This window comes from Cucurbita moschata, unplaced genomic scaffold (assembly GCF_002738365.1).
Source record: "Cucurbita moschata cultivar Rifu unplaced genomic scaffold, Cmos_1.0 Cmo_Scf00045, whole genome shotgun sequence".
Taxonomy (NCBI): domain Eukaryota; kingdom Viridiplantae; phylum Streptophyta; class Magnoliopsida; order Cucurbitales; family Cucurbitaceae; genus Cucurbita; species Cucurbita moschata.
The window spans coordinates 1,463,789-1,483,682 of NW_019268561.1; the positions used below are offsets into that span (position 1 = coordinate 1,463,789).

At 35.0% G+C, this 19,894-nt stretch overlaps 3 protein-coding genes and 1 long non-coding RNA gene across 4 annotated transcripts; 1 reads left to right on the forward strand and 3 right to left on the reverse strand.

Moving 5' to 3' along the window:
• Window positions 1-3,413: 3,413 nt before the first annotated feature.
• Window positions 3,414-3,918, reverse strand: LOC111434549 (rapid alkalinization factor 23-like). The gene has a single exon (XM_023071968.1). It carries the CDS (start codon window positions 3,886-3,888, stop codon window positions 3,523-3,525), a length of 366 nt encoding a protein of 121 aa, XP_022927736.1. The 5' UTR covers window positions 3,889-3,918; the 3' UTR covers window positions 3,414-3,522.
• A 3,784-nt stretch (window positions 3,919-7,702) lies between these two features.
• On the reverse strand, window positions 7,703-8,154 carry LOC111434548 (protein RALF-like 4). The gene has a single exon (XM_023071967.1). It carries the CDS (start codon window positions 8,085-8,087, stop codon window positions 7,719-7,721), a length of 369 nt encoding a protein of 122 aa, XP_022927735.1. The 5' UTR covers window positions 8,088-8,154; the 3' UTR covers window positions 7,703-7,718.
• A 4,737-nt stretch (window positions 8,155-12,891) lies between these two features.
• LOC111434547 (protein RALF-like 4) lies at window positions 12,892-13,334 on the reverse strand. The gene has a single exon (XM_023071966.1). It carries the CDS (start codon window positions 13,332-13,334, stop codon window positions 12,966-12,968), a length of 369 nt encoding a protein of 122 aa, XP_022927734.1. The 3' UTR covers window positions 12,892-12,965.
• A 1,434-nt stretch (window positions 13,335-14,768) lies between these two features.
• On the forward strand, window positions 14,769-15,960 carry LOC111434551. The gene is made up of 2 exons (XR_002708968.1): window positions 14,769-14,898; window positions 15,738-15,960. It is a non-coding gene; the product is annotated as an uncharacterized LOC111434551 (long non-coding RNA).
• Window positions 15,961-19,894: the final 3,934 nt, after the last annotated feature.

Here is a 19,894-nt window from a genome sequence, read left to right on the forward strand (position 1 = left end):
AGTTGAATTAGTTATTTTTTATTTTTTTATTTTTTTTAAGAACGAACATTAAAAGCTAAAAGTGAATAAGCAACAACCACAGTTTTAATAGCAAATAACCTGATTAGAAAAAATTGACAACCAATCACATTCATCCCCTATAACATTTTGGGGCATTTTAGCCCCTTGTATTGGCTTGACAGTAATAATACCTAAGTACACATTGACATGAAAATAAGTAAAAGGGTTTGGAATGAGCATGAAACTATGGCCGACATGTCATGAACAAATATGACTAGGACATCCAACATGTGGCCACACTAGGACATCCAACATGTGGCCACAGATAACACATCTTAGACAACCATAATCATGACACAATACATGACAAAAATAGATGGTGGCAGGGCCATTCAATACGTTAACAATCCATTCCGATCTAAAATTTTGAACGACCCGATGGAGTACGGGCTTAACTTATCGGTACGTCCAAACCTCATAACACTCTCCATTAGCACCACCTTCAGGATTACCTTATCACCATTGACCTAATTTTTTTTTTTCAACTTTGGGTCATACTTATCCTCATCCTAATCTTGTGCATGGGTGAGTGGTAGCTTGGACTAACCATGGTTACAATAGTTCACATTCAGCTACCTCATTTCAATATACTGGAGACTTAACCATGTCCAGTACAAAATCTCAAACGATGTCACACCAGTAATGTGCATGCCTTCTAACATTTGATTTAGACATTCAATCTATTTGTCTGTACCCAAACTTTTGGTGGAATTAGTCTAATTATTATATTCATTGAATACTTAATTATGTACTTTAATTTTTTTTTTATTGAATTAGTGATTTTTTTTTTTATTGAATTAGAGAAGGAAAAAGAAAAACAGGGAAGAGGAGGAAGAGGAGACCTCATGGCAGGGTCGACTTGTGAAGCTTTGGGGTGTTCCGTCGCATCTATTAGTAGGGGAAGGAAATACTTAACCTAAACGACCATCGAAAATGGGAGGAGAAATGTTGGAAGACGATTATGAGACGAGAGAGAAAATAGACAGAAAATTCACTAGCCGTCGGGCAAGGAAGAAGAGATTCGCGGGTCAAATTATGTAATCTCATTTGCAACCCATCAGACACGTTCGACACCAAGACACTACCTCCAAGAAAGGGCTAGGATGTGCATTGACGCATGCAACACGTTAAAGTTGTTGCGTACGCGTCATGTCAGTTGAAAGAATATGAGAAGAACTATCTCACACATGATCTAGAATTGAGTGTATTAATGTTCAGATTAAAGATTTGGTGTTACTATATATATGGAGAAAAGACCCAAATTTACACGGACCACAAGAGTCTAAAATACTTCTTTCACCCAGAACGAATTGAACACAAGGCAACAAAGGTGATTAGAGTTGGTGAGGATTACGATATAGACATCTAGTACCACCCTGAAAAGACAAATGTGGTCGAAGATGCCCTATGTTAAAAGTACAATCAGTGTAACAACCTTAGATTTACCTACTTATTTAAGGTCATTAATGTAACATTTAATGCAAAATTAGTTTAAATGAGTATTGTAAATGCAACATTAATTCATTCCTCATTATGAATAAATAAATACAAGGGAAAGAAAAAGGAAAACAATGCTTAATTAAATACCCTATACGACCTATAATTTATTAATGTAAATGTAATTCAACTGGTACAAACCTATACTAGTAATGCAAATGTAATTCAACCTATACTAATCTATACTATTAATGCAAATACAATTCAACTTACACTAACCTATACTTAAATGAAAATACAACTCAACCTATACTAACCTAAACTACAACTTACACTAACCTATACTTTAATGAAAATACAACTCAACCTATACTAACCTAAACTATTAAATTGGAAAGCAAATATATCCTATGCATGTGCCACGGTCACGAGATTTACTTACACTAACCTATACTTTAATGAAAATACAACTCAACCTATACTAACCTAAACTATTAAATTGGAAAGCAAATATATCCTATGCATGTGCCACGGTCACGAGATTTGCGATGCTTCCGTTGGTCTCACAGGGGTGTCTTGCCTTTATCTAAAAATGTAGTAGCACGAGGGTTGGGTGTTTTAAGAATACTCAGTAATCAACCCCCTATCGGAGTTATGCAGCAAACACATGCAAATAAGATGACGGGACCTATCATTCAATCTATTTTCCTACGGCACTATCTTAACGGGTAACTTGGATGTTTACTATATACTCTACGCATAGCCCATACGTGCGAGTATGAACTCACCAGTCAGTTCGCACACAGTGGGGCCACTTTCCTTGTCGGACGAGCATACTTTGGGAGCTCCTTAGGCTAGACACTCGTTAGAACTAGTAACCGTCACGGCAGTGTTATGTAAAACATAACGATCATTTCCTGCCCTTGGGTGTATGCGTCCGTACCCTCGTGATAGAATAGAGGTATCCCCAATGCATGAGCACACATAATGCATGAGGTCCCAACATTTCTATATTTAACATTATTAAATAAACCCCGCCATCATTTTCATTCGTATCATAATACTTCTCATTATTCAATCCTCCTATCATGCATAAACCTAATGGGGTTATGTTTCATGTTATTCATTGTGATTTCATGTCATACATATCATGCAGTATACATACAATTTAAGAAACATAACATCACATTTCATGCTTTCATCATAACATACAATGATGTGCGATTCATACAGAAATTATCTCAACGATCACATAAACATTCTAAGCATAATACATGTCACATTATATCGCACATTGAGTCGTTACAAAACAACATACGTTCACATTACATATTTTTACAACATACGTTCACATTACATATTTTTACCTATTAATCGTACAATCTAAACACACAATTTGTAATAGCCCTCTCTCTCTCTATATATATATATAAAAGATGGGAAGGATTGCAGCCCCCTTCCTTAGCCAAGTGTAGTGTGGTGTAGTAGTAAGTACTTCTAGGCCCCTTCTCGGCTACATAATGACTCTAGAGATTTGGGTACTACGGACCCTCTGCCATCCATTGCAGCAGAGCCGTTTCATGAGGGGGGGGGGCTAAGTGCAGTTCTTTGAGTCAACTACTACACATTAACTTGAAATATGGCGTTAATACGAGTAGATATTATGCCAATTTTCATAACCGTATTTGTTGGTCGCCCCTGTGGTTCGATGATTTTGTAGGACTCATTTATCTAGATTACATTGAAAACATTACGCAATATTTTTTAAAACTTCCAATTTAATAAAAGAAAAATAATTGAAATAAAATTCGAAAAGACAAATCATATCAATCGATTATAATAAAAGAAAGACAATCCAATTTAACAAATTAGATCAATCCATTATAATAAAAGAAAACAATCCAATTTAACGAGACAATATAAAAGAAGAAAAAAATAATCAATATAAAATTCAAAGGGACCAATCAGATCAATCCGTTATGATAAAAGCAAGACCAACCAATTCAACCAGCATCAGAATTTTGCTTAATCGGTGAACCGAGCACATCCAGTGATGGCGGCGCAACCGCGACGATAAGGATTAATCCTTCTACGCTTCTTGCAATCATAGTAGGAGGTACCACGACGGCCGCAAGGGATATTATTCTTACTAAGTGCATAGTAGCTCAAAAACCTCTTGCGAGCTTCCTTATTATAGACGAATCCATATTGGAAAAGTTGTCGTCGACTATCTTCAGTCATGGCTTCGGAGGAGTCTCCGCCAAAGAAGCTATATTGAGAATTATCGTCGAGGAGGGATGAACTGTGGGAGGCTTCATGGAAGGCAAAGGAGAGCGGAGCAACAGCGGTAAAGACGAGGAGGAGAACGAGGTAGATCTTCATTGTTTCCATGTTTGTGAAAATGTTTGAGATAGAAATTCTTGGTTTTGGATTCTATTTTTCCCTTCATTTATATAAGGGAAGGAATGTTTATTTATAAACTGTTTAAATAAAGACTATACCTAAACAAAATCTAGAGACGGTCTAAATAAAGATTCAACTTTTTTTTAATCTAGCGGAATTTTATCACCCAACTAAATTATTCAAAAAAAAAAAAAAATTAAATAATATAAAAAATTCCACAAATTTAGGAGGATTACCCCATAAATAAATTCAAAAATTAAATAATTTTATTGATAGATTTCATGTAACAGAATGTTTTATCTAAAAAATTAATATTTTTTCATTTCAATATTAATTAGACATGTGTTGTAACATCCAAAAAAAAAAAAATAATAATAATAATAATAAATAAATAAATAATAAACAAAATTTTAAAAAAATTGGTAATCTATTTCTCCTCCTCTCTTCCAATCTCTTACCACTCCTCTCCTAAAAATAAATCTGTCTACAAATTAGTAATTTCTTTTTCCTTTTTCGGTAAAAACAGTATATTACCAATATTAGAATTCCTTGTTTCCTACAAAAACAAATAAAAAAAACAAAAGGTTGAAGCAGATTTAGTTTCACTAGAGATATGTCATTGGAAGAGATCAGTAATATGTTACATCTCCCTCTTATTTTATTAAATAAAATTAATTGAGTTATAATTATTTAATTTTGAATTAGGAAAATAATTTTATATGAGTTTTAGGAAATCACAACGAATGATCTACATGGTTGCAATTACTTAAAGTTGTCAATAATTTTACATAAATTATAGTAAAAGAATAGCCAAATGAATCTTAAAATAAAAATCAAGAATATAATTGTTAACCGAATTAAAAAAAGATATAAGAAATATCTAGAAGGCTTACATAATATAGAAAGAAAAATGAAATACATATGTAAATAAAAAATACCCTTAAAAACTAATGTAAATCCAGAATACTGTTAACAAAATAGAAAAAGAATATCCAAAAAGATTAGAAAAAAACTCTTAAAGAAAAAAAAAGAAATACAGTAAGAAAATAAAAAAAAAATAAAAAGAAAAATGTGGAATTAAAATAAATACTACATAGATGTAATTTAATAGAGTAAATGATGAACCTAATTAAAATTAATAACCATGTAACATACTTTAGAGAATTGAAATTGATGTCATGGTTCATAGAGATTAACTTGAATACAAATGACAAAATTGAACTTTCTTAAGGATAAATGGGTGACAACTAAGCTAATCAAGTAGGTGGCCTTACTATTGGCATGATTATATTTGATGATGAGACGTGTCCTATGGCTCTACACGTGTCATATACATTAGTATGTGTGAATTATTTATGGATCGATATACTTATGATATGATATGTGTATGTTATAATACGTGAATTGTATGATAATTACTTATGATACGATGTGTTCAATGATATGTTTGAGATATGATACGAAAAAGATGCACTAAACGTAATGTAATGATAGGAGTAAGATACGTTCATGAAACGTTAAAGTTAGGTAACGTATCGAAGTGCTATAGATACGAGAGATTAATAAAAGAATATGGTTAGGTTATGAGTAGAAAGAGATAGGATTATGATAGATTGATAGAACGATAGCGTTAGGATACGTTCCTGTAATGATATGATTAAGTATGTTCATGTAACGTTATGACTGTAATAGATATAAAAATGTTAAGGCTATGACAAGTTAGAGAACGATATGACCACAAAGTGTTTATGATATGATATGATTATGATACAACATGTGAATGACGTGTATATATATTGGGATATGATATGAAAATGATATGAACAATGTTATGGTACGAGATATGTAATAAGTGACATGTTTATGATATGATACATTGTGATGTGATATGTTATAGTATGATATTTATATGATGAAAATTGTTATGTCTAGAAGCATGAAATATTATGATATGATATAGTTTTGTAATTTGAATGATATGATGTGATTGACATGCAAAACGAGGTTCTATTAAATGATAATGAAAATGGAAAAAAATGTTGGGAACTCATGTATTATTGTGTGCTCTAGATACCCCTACCCTTCACATATAGAAAACCCATACCCTTCACATACAGAAATTCTTGATTGCATCAGGAATCCCATTTTGTTTGAATTCGGTATGGATAAAAGATCTTCCTATGTTATACTATTCAATTCGAATCGATTGCATCAGGAATCCCATTTTGTTTGAATTCGGTATGGATAAAAGATCTTCCTATGTTATACTATTCAATTCGAATCGATTTGATAGCTCTGATATTGTTATTCATTGTTGAATGATGGAAGTCCCACATCGGCTAATTTAGGGAATCATCATGGGTGGCTAATTTAGAGAATCATCATGGGTTTATAAGTGAGAAATACTAACTCTATTGGTATGAGGCTTTTTGGGGAAGCCCAAAGTAGGGCCATGCCTAGAACTCCAAAAGAAAAAAATGGCCAATAGATTGGTAAATCCTCAAATACCACTCCAAAAGAAAAATGAGTCAAGCCTTCGAAGGCAGTAAAAAATTACTAAGACTCCCAAAGGAGTTGAGCCTCGATTAAGGGGAGACACACTTTGTTCGAGGGGAGGTGTTGAATGATCATGGAAGTGAGGAATTGAGGAATACTAACTCCGTATGAGCCATTTTGGGGAAGCCATGAGCACTTATGGACAATATCATACCATTGTAGAGAGTCGAAATGCAGCTCATTGAATTTACAAGCGAAATATTTATCATCTCTATGGGATTAATTTATCATCTCTATGGGATTAAATATTCTCGCATTTATTGCTACTGTTCATTCTAGTTCTAGTTCCTACCTGCCTTTTACTTATAATATAAGTAACCTGTTCATTCTAGTTCTAGTTCCTACCTACCTTTTACTTATAATATAAGTAAAAACAATCCATCAAAGGATTAATTTGAATTAATATTGACTTTTTTGTTTTTGTTCTTATCAATGATTATCATAATGTTGCTATGACGGTTACTAATTCTAACGTAAGCTCCTAGAGTATGCTCGCACGACGGCCTAAAAAGCTCCTAGAGTATACTCGCACGATAGGTCTCGTCATTGCATTCCCATGTTCTTGCATTTAACCCCAACAGTGGAGTCACTTACTACATTTTTTAAATTAAGGCAAGGCATTCCGGTATGGTTGACGACGGCATCGAAACTCAAAACCATGATACATGTATAAGGTAGTCGTATTTATTTTCTTAAACCTAAGCTATGATGTTTTTAATTTAAACGTTTATTTTTTTTTTTGTTGTGTGGTCCATAGCTCTATGTATAGAATAGAGATCTTAAATTAATTTGAAAATTTTAGGTCTATATGTCATTGTCCTTTATTTTAAAGCATATTTTTCATGAATAATTTAATAATTAAGAATTTATTAATTAAGAAAACCTTCTTGAAATACAACTTAACTAGACAACAAAACCATGTACGGATAAATCGAGCTCAATCATTTCATTTGGTGATGGTGACATAATAATAATAATAATAATAATAATAATAAAAATAAAAATAAAAAAAATCACCCAAATAAATTTAAAAGGAGACAAATTATATCAACCCATTATAATAAAAGACAGAAATAAGATGAAAGAAGACCAATCAGATCAATATATGATAATAAAAGTAAGAAAACCAATCAGATCAATACATGATGATAAAAGTAAGAAAACCAAAGATTAATACATGATGATAAAAGTAAGAAAACCAATCAGATCAATACATGATAAAAGTAAAGACAATCCAATCCAATGAGACAACAAAACTCGGTTTAATCGGTAAATCGAGCACATCCAGTGATGGCGGCACAACCGCGACGATAAGGATTGATCCTTCTACGCTTCTTGCAATCATAGTAGGAGGTACCACGACGGCCACAAGGGATATTATTCTTACTAAGTGCATAGTAGGTCAAAAACCTCCTGCGAGCTTCCCTATTATAGGCAAATCCATATTGGAAAAGTTGTCGCCGACTATCTTCAGTGATCGCTTCCGAAGAGTCTCCACCAAAAAAACTGTATTGGGAACTATAGTCGAAAGCGGATGAACCGTCGGAGGTTTCATGGAAGGCAAAGGAGAATGGAGGAGAAACGGTGGCGAAGACTAGAAGGAGAAAGAGGCAGAGCTTCATTGTTTCCATGTTTGTGAAAATGGGTGAGATGAAACTCTTAGTTTTAGTCTCTATTTTTTCCCCTTCTTTTATTGAGGGAAGGAATGGTTATTTATAACCGGTTTAAATAAAGACCCTCTATATATATACACAATCTAAACTTGGTTATTTAATTTTTACTTTAAAAATGTGAGGGATGACAATTAAAATATAATGTTAGAAAATTAGTTGGAATTTTAGGGTATGATATGTATATGATGAAAATTGTTATGTCTCCAAGCATGAAATGTTATGATATGAGTTATGATATGACATAGTTATGTAATTTGAATGATACGATGTGATTAACATGCAAAACGAAGAACTAGTATGAAATACAACCCCGACGTATACATGAAATATAAGATAAATGATATGATAAACAAAATGTGAAATGATATGAAAAATATGTACGAAACGCTACCACGGTTGTATTAAATGATAGTGAAAATGAAAAAAATGTTGGGACCTCATGCATTATTGGGGGGTCATGCAGGATACCCTTACCCTTCACGATAGTACAAACGTACGTTGCGAGGTAGGAAAACGATCATTATAGTTATCATCATGCTACAAGGAGAACGATTATTATGCTGCGACGTTCAGGAAGAAGAATGATCAATATGTTTAACCTAATGTTATCGTGACGGTTACTAGTTCTAAAAGGTGTTTGGCCTATGAAGCTCCAAGAGTATGCTCGCCGCTTGAACGAAACGAAAGATATTGTTGATAAATAGAAGCATGTCTTGTTCATTAACATCTCGAAAATATTCCGCCATAGTTAGGGCCGTTAAACCAACTGTGACGACCCAAAATTTTCTACTTAATTTAAGGTCGCTACTGTATACGTACCATAAACATTGAATGCGGAAGACTTCATTTAAATTCCATAAAACATAACTTTTAACTTAAAACACAGCCATGGACTTACGTGTTTCAAAAACATCTTTAAAACAACACAACAAAAGATGCGAAATAAAATAAATAAGCGTTTAAGTTTAAGACATCTTATTCTATCCTAAGTCTTAAGTTTAAGACATCTTATTCTATCCTAAGTCTAAGAAAATAAATGTCACTATCCTATGCATGTGCCATGATCTCGAGTTGCGATGCCATCGTCAGCCGTACAAGAATGCCTTGCCTTAACCTGAAAAATGTAGTAGCACATGGCTTGAGTATTTAAAGAAATACTCAGTAAGTGACCCCACTATCGGGGTTAAATGCAACAATCACATGCAATGAAATGATGGGACCTATCTTTCGTTTCATTTCGTTTCATTTTTCCTACGGTGTAATCCTAACAGATAATCGTGGACGTGTACCATATACTCTACACGCAACCCATACGTGCGAGTATGGGCTCACCAGCTAGTTCGCACACTGCTGGCCTACTGTCCCTAGCTGGTGGGTATACTCTGAGAGCCCCTTATACTGGGACCCGTTAAAATTAGAACCGTCACGGCAGTGCTATGCAAAGCATAACGATCGTTGTTCTGCCATTAGATGTACGCGTCCGTACCCTCGTGATGGGACAGGGATATCCCCCAAATGCATGAACACACAATATGCATGAGGTCCCACTAGTCCTACAGTTATCATTAATGAACATAACCCCCTGTCACGTTTTCATGCTGACATGTCATTCTCATTCTCATTTCTTTACATATCATACATATTCCTAGCGGGGTTATGTTTCATGCAATTTACCGTATTTCATGTCATACAATTCTTGTAGTTACATTCAAATATTCATACAAACAAGCCATAATCGTTCAAGGACCACCCATCGTCACATGTATAACATATCACATCAAACTAAAAGCATACATAGCATACATTCACGTTCACATAACTACGTACTTAAGCACAATAATCTAGCATACAATGTACCATATCATAAACAAGTCATAACGTAAATACTTCATAGTCATATCGTTCTCTAACTTACCATAACGCTATCGTTCTATCAATCTATCACAAACCTATCCCTTTCTACCCATAACCTAACTGTATTCTTTCATCAATCCTCCTATCCATAGCACTCCGGTATGTAACCTAACCTTAACGTTTCATGAACGTATCTTACTTCTATCGTTACATTTCGTTTTGTGCATCCTTCTCGTATCCTATCTCAAACATATCCTTGAGCACATCGTACCATAATTATTATCATACAAACCACATATAATAACATAACATAACATATAGGAAGCATATTGATCCACAGACAATTCACACATAGCAATATATATATGACACATGTAGAACCACAGGGCCCGTGTCAACATCAAATATAACCCTGCCGATAGTAAGGTCACTTAACTGGTTAGCTTAGACAGATGTTCCGTCATTATCCTTAATGAAAGTCCATTGAAATCCAAGTGAACCCAGTTTTAAGTTTGAACCCTATAAAATTATTTCTCTGATTTACAAAATTATTTCTCTAACGAAATTTGATGGAGTTCCTTGCCTCAGATGTTTCTGTTTTATTTTTTTTAAATTATGTTTAACAAAATCTTTTCTCAATCTTCCATCTTCAGTAATTATTTTTGGAGATATTATTATTATTTTTGGAGATATTATTGACCAATTTTGTTAATCTATTCTTACTTCCAAATCTTCCCTTTTTATTTTTACTTTTTTTTCTCTCTTATTCTGGATTTCCATATCTATTTAGTTTTTTTTTTCTTATTTCCTTTGTCTTCCTTCAGATTTAGTTAATAATCTATTTAGTTTTTTTTTCTTATTTCCTTTGTCATTCCTTCAGATTTAGTTAATAATTATATTCTTAACTTTTAATTTAATCGATCATTTGGTTAGGTTCTTTTTATGTGATTCATGTAAAATTATGACAACTTAAATCATTGCAACAGAGATCTAAAATATAATTGGTTGTGATTTCCTAAAACTCATACAAAATTCTTTTCGTTTAATCTCTAATTCAAAACTAAATAATTGTAATCAAATTAATATTACATAATAAAATAAGAGAAAGCTTTAACATACGACTACTGACCTCTCTTCAAATGACCTATCTCCTCAGCCCAACTAAATCTGCTTAAACCTTTTGTTTTTTTTTCCTATTTGTTTTGGTAGGAACGAAGAAATTCTAGATAAATAAAAGAATTCCTCATTTATTGGCAGATTTATTTTTAGGGAAAAGTGGTGAGAGAGTGAGAGATTTGCCAGATTTATTTTTAGGAAAAGAGTGGTGAGAGATTGAAGGAAGGAGGAGGGATCTGTTATCAAATGTTTTTTTGTTTTTAATATATTTTTATTATTTATTTATTTATTATTATTATTATTATTATTTCCCGGGGTTTCATTTAGAGCCTTTCGATTTTGGGGTTCATTTACGATTCTGAAATATTTCCTTCTTTTATTTTTTATTTCCATGTAAAGATCGAAATATTTCCTTCTTTTATTTTTTATTTCCGAAATATTTCCTTCTTTTATTTTTTTTATTTCCATGTAAAGATCGAAATATTTCCTTCTTTTATTTTTATTTCCATATAAAGATCATTTCCTTCATGAGTTCGTCGCTTTGGCAAAGTATTGTTTTATCAATCTCGTAATGAGTATTGTTTTATTCATGTTTCAAAAATGCCCCCGGAGATGTAGTATCTACCGAGTTTTTAATTTAAACATTTATTTATTTTATTTAGTCATTTGTTGTGTTGGTGTTTGTTTTAATTCATGTTTCAAAACCCCTCCTACTTTAATTCATGTTTCAAAAATGCCCCTGAGACTTTGTAGGAGATGTTGTAGTATCTACCGGGTTTTTAATTTAAACATTTATTTATTTAGTCATTTGTTGTGTTGGAGTTTTGCACCTAAGTCGTGTTTAGCTGAAGGGTGGAGTTTTGCACCTAAGTCGTGTTTAGCTGAAGGGTTTAAATGAAATGAAGTATTTTGGAGTTTTGCACCTAAGTCGTGTTTAGCTGAAGGGTGGAGTTTTGCACCTAAGTCGTGTTTAGCTGAAGGGTTTAAATGAAATGAAGTATTTTCGCATTCGCACTGAAGACATGTATTTTAGTCAGTAGGACAAGACATGTATTTTAGTATTTTAGTCAGTAGGACAAGACATGTATTTTAGTATTTTAGTCAGTAGGACAAGACATGTATTTTAGTATTTTAGTCGGTAGGACAAGACATGTATTTTAGTATTTTAGTCGGTAGGACAAGACATGTATTTTAGTATTTTAGTCAGTAGGACAAGACATGTATTTTAGTATTTTAGTCAGTAGGACAAGACACGTATTTTAGTCAGTAGGACCTTAAACTTAAAAATAGAAATTCTAGATCGTTACATGTGTGTAATTTATGTCATTTTAAACCATATTTGCCGTGAATAATTTATTAATTAAGAAAACCATTTTGAACCATCAATAATATATATTTTAAAATTAGCAAAAAATGAAATTTTAAATAGTTTTGTATTTAATTCAAATTACATTTTTTATCATTTTATTTAAATCTAAATTACATTTGAAAAATTAAAAAACATAATATTTTATGTGATAAAATTAAAACCATTTTGTTTAGGTCAATCAATAACATATTCAATTCAAATACAAGAATTTAAAAAAAAAAAAACTGAAATAATTTAACTAGACAACAAAACTCCATTTAATCGGAGAATCGAGCTTAATCATTACATTAGGTCGAGCTCATTTGGTAATGGTGACAAACCACGATGAAGATTTAAAAAACAAAAAAATTCACCGAAACAAATTTAAAAAGAGACCCATTAGATCAATTCATTATGATAAAAGCAAGACACCAAAATAAAATGAAAGAAGACCAATCAGATCAATACATGATGATAAAAGCAAAGACAATCCAATTCAATGAGGCAATAAAACTTGTTTAATCGGTGAATCGAGCACATCCAGTGATGGCAGCACAACCACGACGATAAGGATTGATCCTTCTACGCTTCTTGCAATCATAGTAGGAGGTACCACGACGGCCGCAAGGGATATTATTCTTACTAAGTGCATAGTAGGTCAAAAACCTCCTGCGAGCTTCCTTATTATAAGCGAATCCATATTGGAAAAGTTGTCGCCGACTATCTTCAGTCATGGCTTCCGAGGAGTCTCCGCCAAAGAAGCTGTATTTAGAAATATCGTTGACGTAAGATGAATCGTTGGAGGTTTCATGGTAGGCAAAGGAGAGTGGAGGAGCAACGACAGCCAAGACGAAGAGGAGAAAGAGGCAGAGCTTCACAGTTTCCATGTTTGTTTGTGAAAATGGATGAGATGCTTTGGTTTCTATTTTCCCCTCCTTTTATCGAGGGAATGAATGGTTATTTATAAACGGTTTAAATAAAGACTTCTATATATAAACAAAATCTAAAGTTATTTATAAAGGGTCTAAATAAAGATTTAATTTTTTTTTTTTTTTTTTATGGAAGGGAATTAGTCTATAAATTAAATAATTTTATTGGAAGATTTTCATTTAATGACACAATTTTTTATCGAAAAAATTCATATATTTTCATTTCAATATGGTAATTTATGTCCTCTACTTTAAATATTATTTGTAATAAATTATTTATTAATTAGGAAAACTCTTTTAGATCACCAATGATGTATATTTTAAATTTAGCAAAAATTAAATTTGGAATGGTTTTGTATTTATTCTTTTTAATTCACAAAAAATGACAACTAAAATTTGTATTGATTCTTTTTAGTTCACAAAAACATTTATTAATTATTTAACTACACTTGTAAATAGGATTTTATAAACATTAAAAAAAGAAAATAATATAATATTTTCAAATTTTTAATTTTTATAAACAGCAAAGAAAAGCAATTTGTGAGGTGCAGATTTGTTGGATGCTGGATATATTACACGCAGACTTCAGTTGTTGAGGTCGTTCAACAATCAGATGCTGGTCGCAGATTTGTTGGATGTTGGATATCTTGCATGCAGACTTCACTTGTTGAAGTCATTCAACAATCGGATGTTGGTCCGAGATTTGTTGGATGCTAGATGATAAGGGTTTCAAAAAACAAAACGCCTTAAATCTCGCCGGAAATCGTGGGATTTCCGGTGGGGCATGCCTTGCCAGCAAGGGCGTATTAATGGCTTGAGTCCCCATATTAAACTCTAGGTAACTTATTAGCTGTCTTTTCCTTTCGAGTCACTATCGTACCTGTGAGGGAGGAGCCGAAAGGTTAGGTGAGAGATCGAAAACGTCGCAAGACTTCGGACTTCTATGAGCCCTTAGGAAGGAGCAAACTGACACCAGGGTACTTCGGGACAAGCGGAACAGACGCATCACCAAGGACAACGGTGGTCTCATCGGCAACGGCAGTCGAACTCTGCGATTAGGGCCCACGGAACGAACGCGGGCCCTGTGCGTTTCGGCCCAACACGGACGCGCGCTGCAGCCTTGGTCTCGGCTCCGCACGCGTGCTCTCGGCTCGGCTTGACGTGTACGGTGGCTCGGCTCCATCAAATCCCGCGGCTCGGCTCCGTCAAATCCCGCAGCTCGGCTTGGCGGCTTAGTTAGTCGGCTCGGCAGCTCGGCTTGGTGACTCGGTATCACTATAATATATCGATTCTAAGGTTTTCAATCCTTCCGAAGCCATTTCTGCCCTCAATTTTACCATCCAAGGTCAGTATGGTTCCTAAACGTTAAAGACAGATTAGGTCGGAGTTTATTTTGATAAATAGCATGAGGTTTAGCTAGGGTATGTTATGAAAGGTTCCTAAGTTTTTATGTGGTTATCATAGGACGTATTTAACCGCTGGGATTAGCTCGTTCTGAGTGACTTCAACCAAGACCATCGAGGTAAGTAACCTTACTGTTGGCGTTAGTTATGTATGTATGTTGGTGCGTGCCCTGTAGCTCTTGCATGCACCATGTGTGTTGTTGATGTATGCTAGGTTAGATGATTCTTGCAGTGAAATGCTATGTATGTCATGTTTATGTATGTGATTCTTGTAGTGAAATGCTATGTATGCCATGTTTATGTATATGACGTTTGTGACACGGTTTGCTACCCGGTATGTATGAGCTTGATTGACATGTCATGATTGTAATGAGAACCCCGCATGCCATGAATGAGATGACTAGTATGCTATGATATGCTTGCTCGATGTTGACCCAGTTATGCTATGTAATGCAGTGAGGGGATGGAACGTTGTATGTATAATGCCATGGAGGTAAACCTTAAGAACCTTATGCACGCTATGGTTATGTACCTGAGGCACTCTCCCGTTATGCTACTGATGGTATGGACGCGTATATTCGATATTGTGTTCGCCATGATATCATGCAGGGCCTCCTTTGTTCGTGGCGTCCGGTATTGTATGTCATACATACCCGACCAAGCCAAGCCTAGGGAGCTCGCTTGCGAGCTCGCCTGGTGGGCCCACAGTCACACACGTGGGCCATGTGTGGGAAAGTACCATGCATCTACCCCCGCCCGGACAAAGCAAGGGCCTAAGGCCATGGGAAGGAATGGAAGGCAGACCTCTCTCAGTTTCTTTTGACACTTGTGCTTATGTATGTGTATTGTATGCGATCGCGTGTATCCTAATGTATGATTATATGCTTAACCCCAACAGTGGGGTGACTTACTGGGTATTTTATATAATACTCAAGCCACGTGCTACCCATATTTTTAGGTAAGGGCAAGGCCCCCATGTACGGCTGACGGGGATGTTGCGAAGGCCATGGAAGTCTTAAGGAGGGTTTGTAGTGTCGTAGGCATCTTGTTGGATTCTCTCGGTTAATAATTATTACAATTGTCCCTCTAATTATCTGTTGATTATTTCTAGGTTAGGCTGTCGTTATTGTTTTCCCCAGGTATGAACGGCTTATAATAATGAACGTATTGTCATTTTTTAGGCTGTCTTACATAAACTATCGCACTTTCGTTATATTATTACAAGGTAACATCGCTAATTAGGATAGAGAAAATTAGGTGCGTTACAATATCTTACACGCAGACTTCACTTGTTGAACTCGTTCAACGCAGATTTGTTGGATGTTGGATATCTTACACGCAAACTTCACTTGTTGAAGTCGTTCAACAATCGAATGCTGGATATTTTACACGCAGACTTGTGCTGGATATCTTACACGCAGACTTGTTGTTGAAGAGACACTAGTAGATACATTTTTAAAGATAGAAAAAGTATAATTTGTTTAACAAATTTAGTTACTACGGAGAAGGAGGAGGTGAAAGCAATTTCATCCACAGAAATCCCAACCAACTCCGAGAAGCAATGAAATCCCGTCCTATAAAATGACCTCCCTTTCCAATCATTCAAATCACTCATCCTCTCAATTTCACTTCAATTTTTGTTGTCACCAACAACTGGTATTAGAGCGATCTTGCAGCAACAAGGTGGCAGCAGAAAAATAAATTGAGAGCTACGTTTAGCCCACCATCCCGAGGTTCAATGGTCACTATGATCATTGGGTGATGTTGATGGAAAATTTTCTCAGATCAAAGGAGTTTTTTGATATGGCGGAGACAGGTTATGAAGAGCCAAATGAAGGCGAGGTACTCTTAGCTGGCCAACAACAGCTGTTGGCAGCATCGAAATTGAAAGACCTGAAGGTCAAGAACTATTTATTTCAGTCCAAGGAAATTTGGGATTCTATGAGGAGGAAGTATCAAGGCTCAACGAGAGTAAAACATGCTCAACTTCAAGCAGTTAGAAGAGACTTTGAAATTCTCCAAATGCAAAAGGGAGAAACGATGAATGATTATGTTGGCAAGGTTATGAGTCTTGCAAGTAAAATGAGGATGCATAGTGATTCAATCACGGATGTTGCGGTCGTAGAAAAGATTTTGCGATCACTAACTTCAAAGTTCGATTACATTGTATGTTCTATTGAAGAAGCAAACAATGTCGAAGAGATGCAAATAGATGAACTCCAAAGCTCCCTGTTAGTACATGAACAGAGACTCAATCGTACAAGTGCAATAGAGAAGATGACAGCCTTAAAGATATCTACACCAAGTGAAACTTCAAGCCCTAGAGGTAGAGGGCAAAGAAGAGGCAGAGGTCGTGGGAGAGGCAGTCGAAAAAGAAGTGGAGATGTTAGCAGGTCAGCAGATCTAGTCAGAAACGATTATGACAACAAAGGCAAGAGACACTTTGACAAGTCTAAGGTGGAATGCTACAGATGTGGACGCCTTGGACATTACAAAAATGAATGCTATATTAGGCTCAAAAGGAGAAAAGAGATCAATCCAATTTTGTGGAGAGAAGAGAAGAAGAAATATTGTTAATGTCATTCCATGCTATGAAGGTTGCAGATCAAGGTGTATGGGTCGTAGACTCTGGGTACAGCAACCATATGACAGGTTGTAAGGAATTCTTCTCAACTCTGGATGAAAATTTTCATACTACTGTTTCTCTTGGCAACAATTCAACTATCCAAGTGATGGGGAAAGAAACCATAGATATCAAGATTAGAAATGGCTTTGTAGAGTCTATTTCTAATGTATTCTACATTCCTGAGTTGAAGGCCAACTTACTTAGTATTGGTCCGTTACAAGAAAAGGGGTATGTGATCACATTCCAAAATGATGAATGTGAGATTTATGATTCCAAAAGAGGATTGATTGCTAAGATGAAGATGACCACCAACCGTCTATATCCGTTGACGTTAAATATCGTTGCCAAAAGTTTGATGGTGAAAGAAGATACCACCTGGCTTTGGCATTTTAGGTATGGTCATCTACACTTCAAAGAATTAAAGACGTTGTCTTCAAAGAAGATGGTAACTGGGTTGTCATATATTACTCCTCCAACAGAAATTTGCGAGAGCTGTGTAGTAGCAAAACATGAAAGAAATTATTTTCCATCCGGAAAATCAAGAAGAGCTCAAGCAATTTTGGAGTTGATTCATTCAGACATATGTGGTCCCATCTCTCCGGCATCAAATGGTGACAAGAAATATTTCATGACCCTCATCGATGATTTTAGTCGAAAAACATGGACTTATTTCTTGCACGCCAAATCAGAAGCCTTTCATTGCTTCAAAAAAATTTGTACTACTATGAAGACGGAAATTGGAAGAAGAGTCAAGGCTTTAAGAATTGACAGAGGTGGAGAGTTCTTCTCGAACGAGTTTATTAAATTTTGTAAAGAGAAGGGCATAAGGAGGCAGTTAACAACAGCATATACACCACAACAAAATGGTGTGGCCGAAAGGAAAAACAGGACCATTCTCAACATGGTTCGAAGTTTACTAAATAAAGAAGAAGTCCCGAAGGAATTCTGGCCAGAAGCTGTCATGTAGTCCGTTCACATTCTCAACAGGAGCCCTACTTTTTCTGTTAAAGATATGACTCCGCAAGAAGCATGGAACGGAAGAAAACCTGCAGTAGACCACTTTAGAATCTTTGGGTGCATAGCATATGCACACATTCCTGATGAGAAAAGGAAGAAACTTGAGGACAAGAGTTTGAAGTGTGTGTTCCTTGGAGTAAGCGAGACTTCTAAGGTGTACAAGCTCTATGATCCTTTGACAAAGAAGGTGGTGGTAAGTCGTGATGTAATCTTTGACGAAAAGAAGACTTGGACATGGGAAGAAAAGATCACTGTGAATCAGCAGATTCCTGTAGATCTTGAAGAAGAACAAACTGAAGCCCCTATTCAGCCTCACTATGAGCATGGAGAGAGCACATCACAAGCTCAACAAGAAGAACCAGTAGAAGATCATGATCATAATCAAAGAAATCCAAAAACAAGAAAGAGACCAAATTGGATGGTTGATTATGAGATGGACTATGAATCAAGTGATAGTATTTATTTTGTATTCTTTATGGATAGTGATCCAATTGTCTATGAAGAAGCGGTAAAGGAGAAGAAATGGAAGGAAGCTATGGATAGTGAAATCAAATCCATAGAGAAGAACAAGACTTGGGAGCTCACTGATCTTCCTAGAGGGCAAAAAATAATTAGAGTAAAATGGGTTTTCAAAACCAAGTTGAACGAAAACGATGAGGTGGATAAGTACAAGGTGCGACTCGTTGCAAAAGGATACAAGCAGAAGTATGGAGTTGATTATAAGAAGGTATTTGCACCAGCGGCACGTCAAGATACTACAGGCTTATAATTTCTATTGCAGCACAGAAATCTTGTCCAATTTATCAACTTGATGTGAAATCGGCCTTCCTACATGGAGAGCATCAAGAAGAGGTATGTGTGGAGCAACCAGAAGGTTTTGTTCAAAAAGGTAAAGAGGAAAAAGTATACAAGTTGAAGAAAGCTTTGTACGGTTTGAAGCAAGCTCCCAGGGCATGGTACAGTCGCATTAATTCTCATTTTGAAAGGATGGGATTCACTAAATGCTCGTATGAACATACGTTGTATGTGAAAACTGAAAAGGGAGGTAACATTCTCATTATTTGCTTATATGTTGATGATTTAATATTTACTGGCAATAATGAAGAAATGTTTGAATTTTTAAGAAGAGCATGATGAAGGAATTTGAAATGACAGATCTTGGTTTGATGAGATATTTTCTTGGAGTAGAAGTTACTCAAACTCTTGCAGTTAACTTTATCTGTCAGAAGAAATATGCTCAAGAATTACTTGAAAGATTTAAATTTTTATCTGTCAGAAGAAATATGCTCAAGAATTACTTGAAAGATTTAAATTGGATGAGTGCACATTTGGAACTCCATCAGAATTGGGTTTGAAGTTGCACAAGGATATTAAAGGGCAAGAGGTTGATAATAGGTACTTCAAACAAATTGTGGGAAGTTTGATGTACTTAACTTCAAGAAGACCAGACATCATGTATGCGGTTAGGAGCA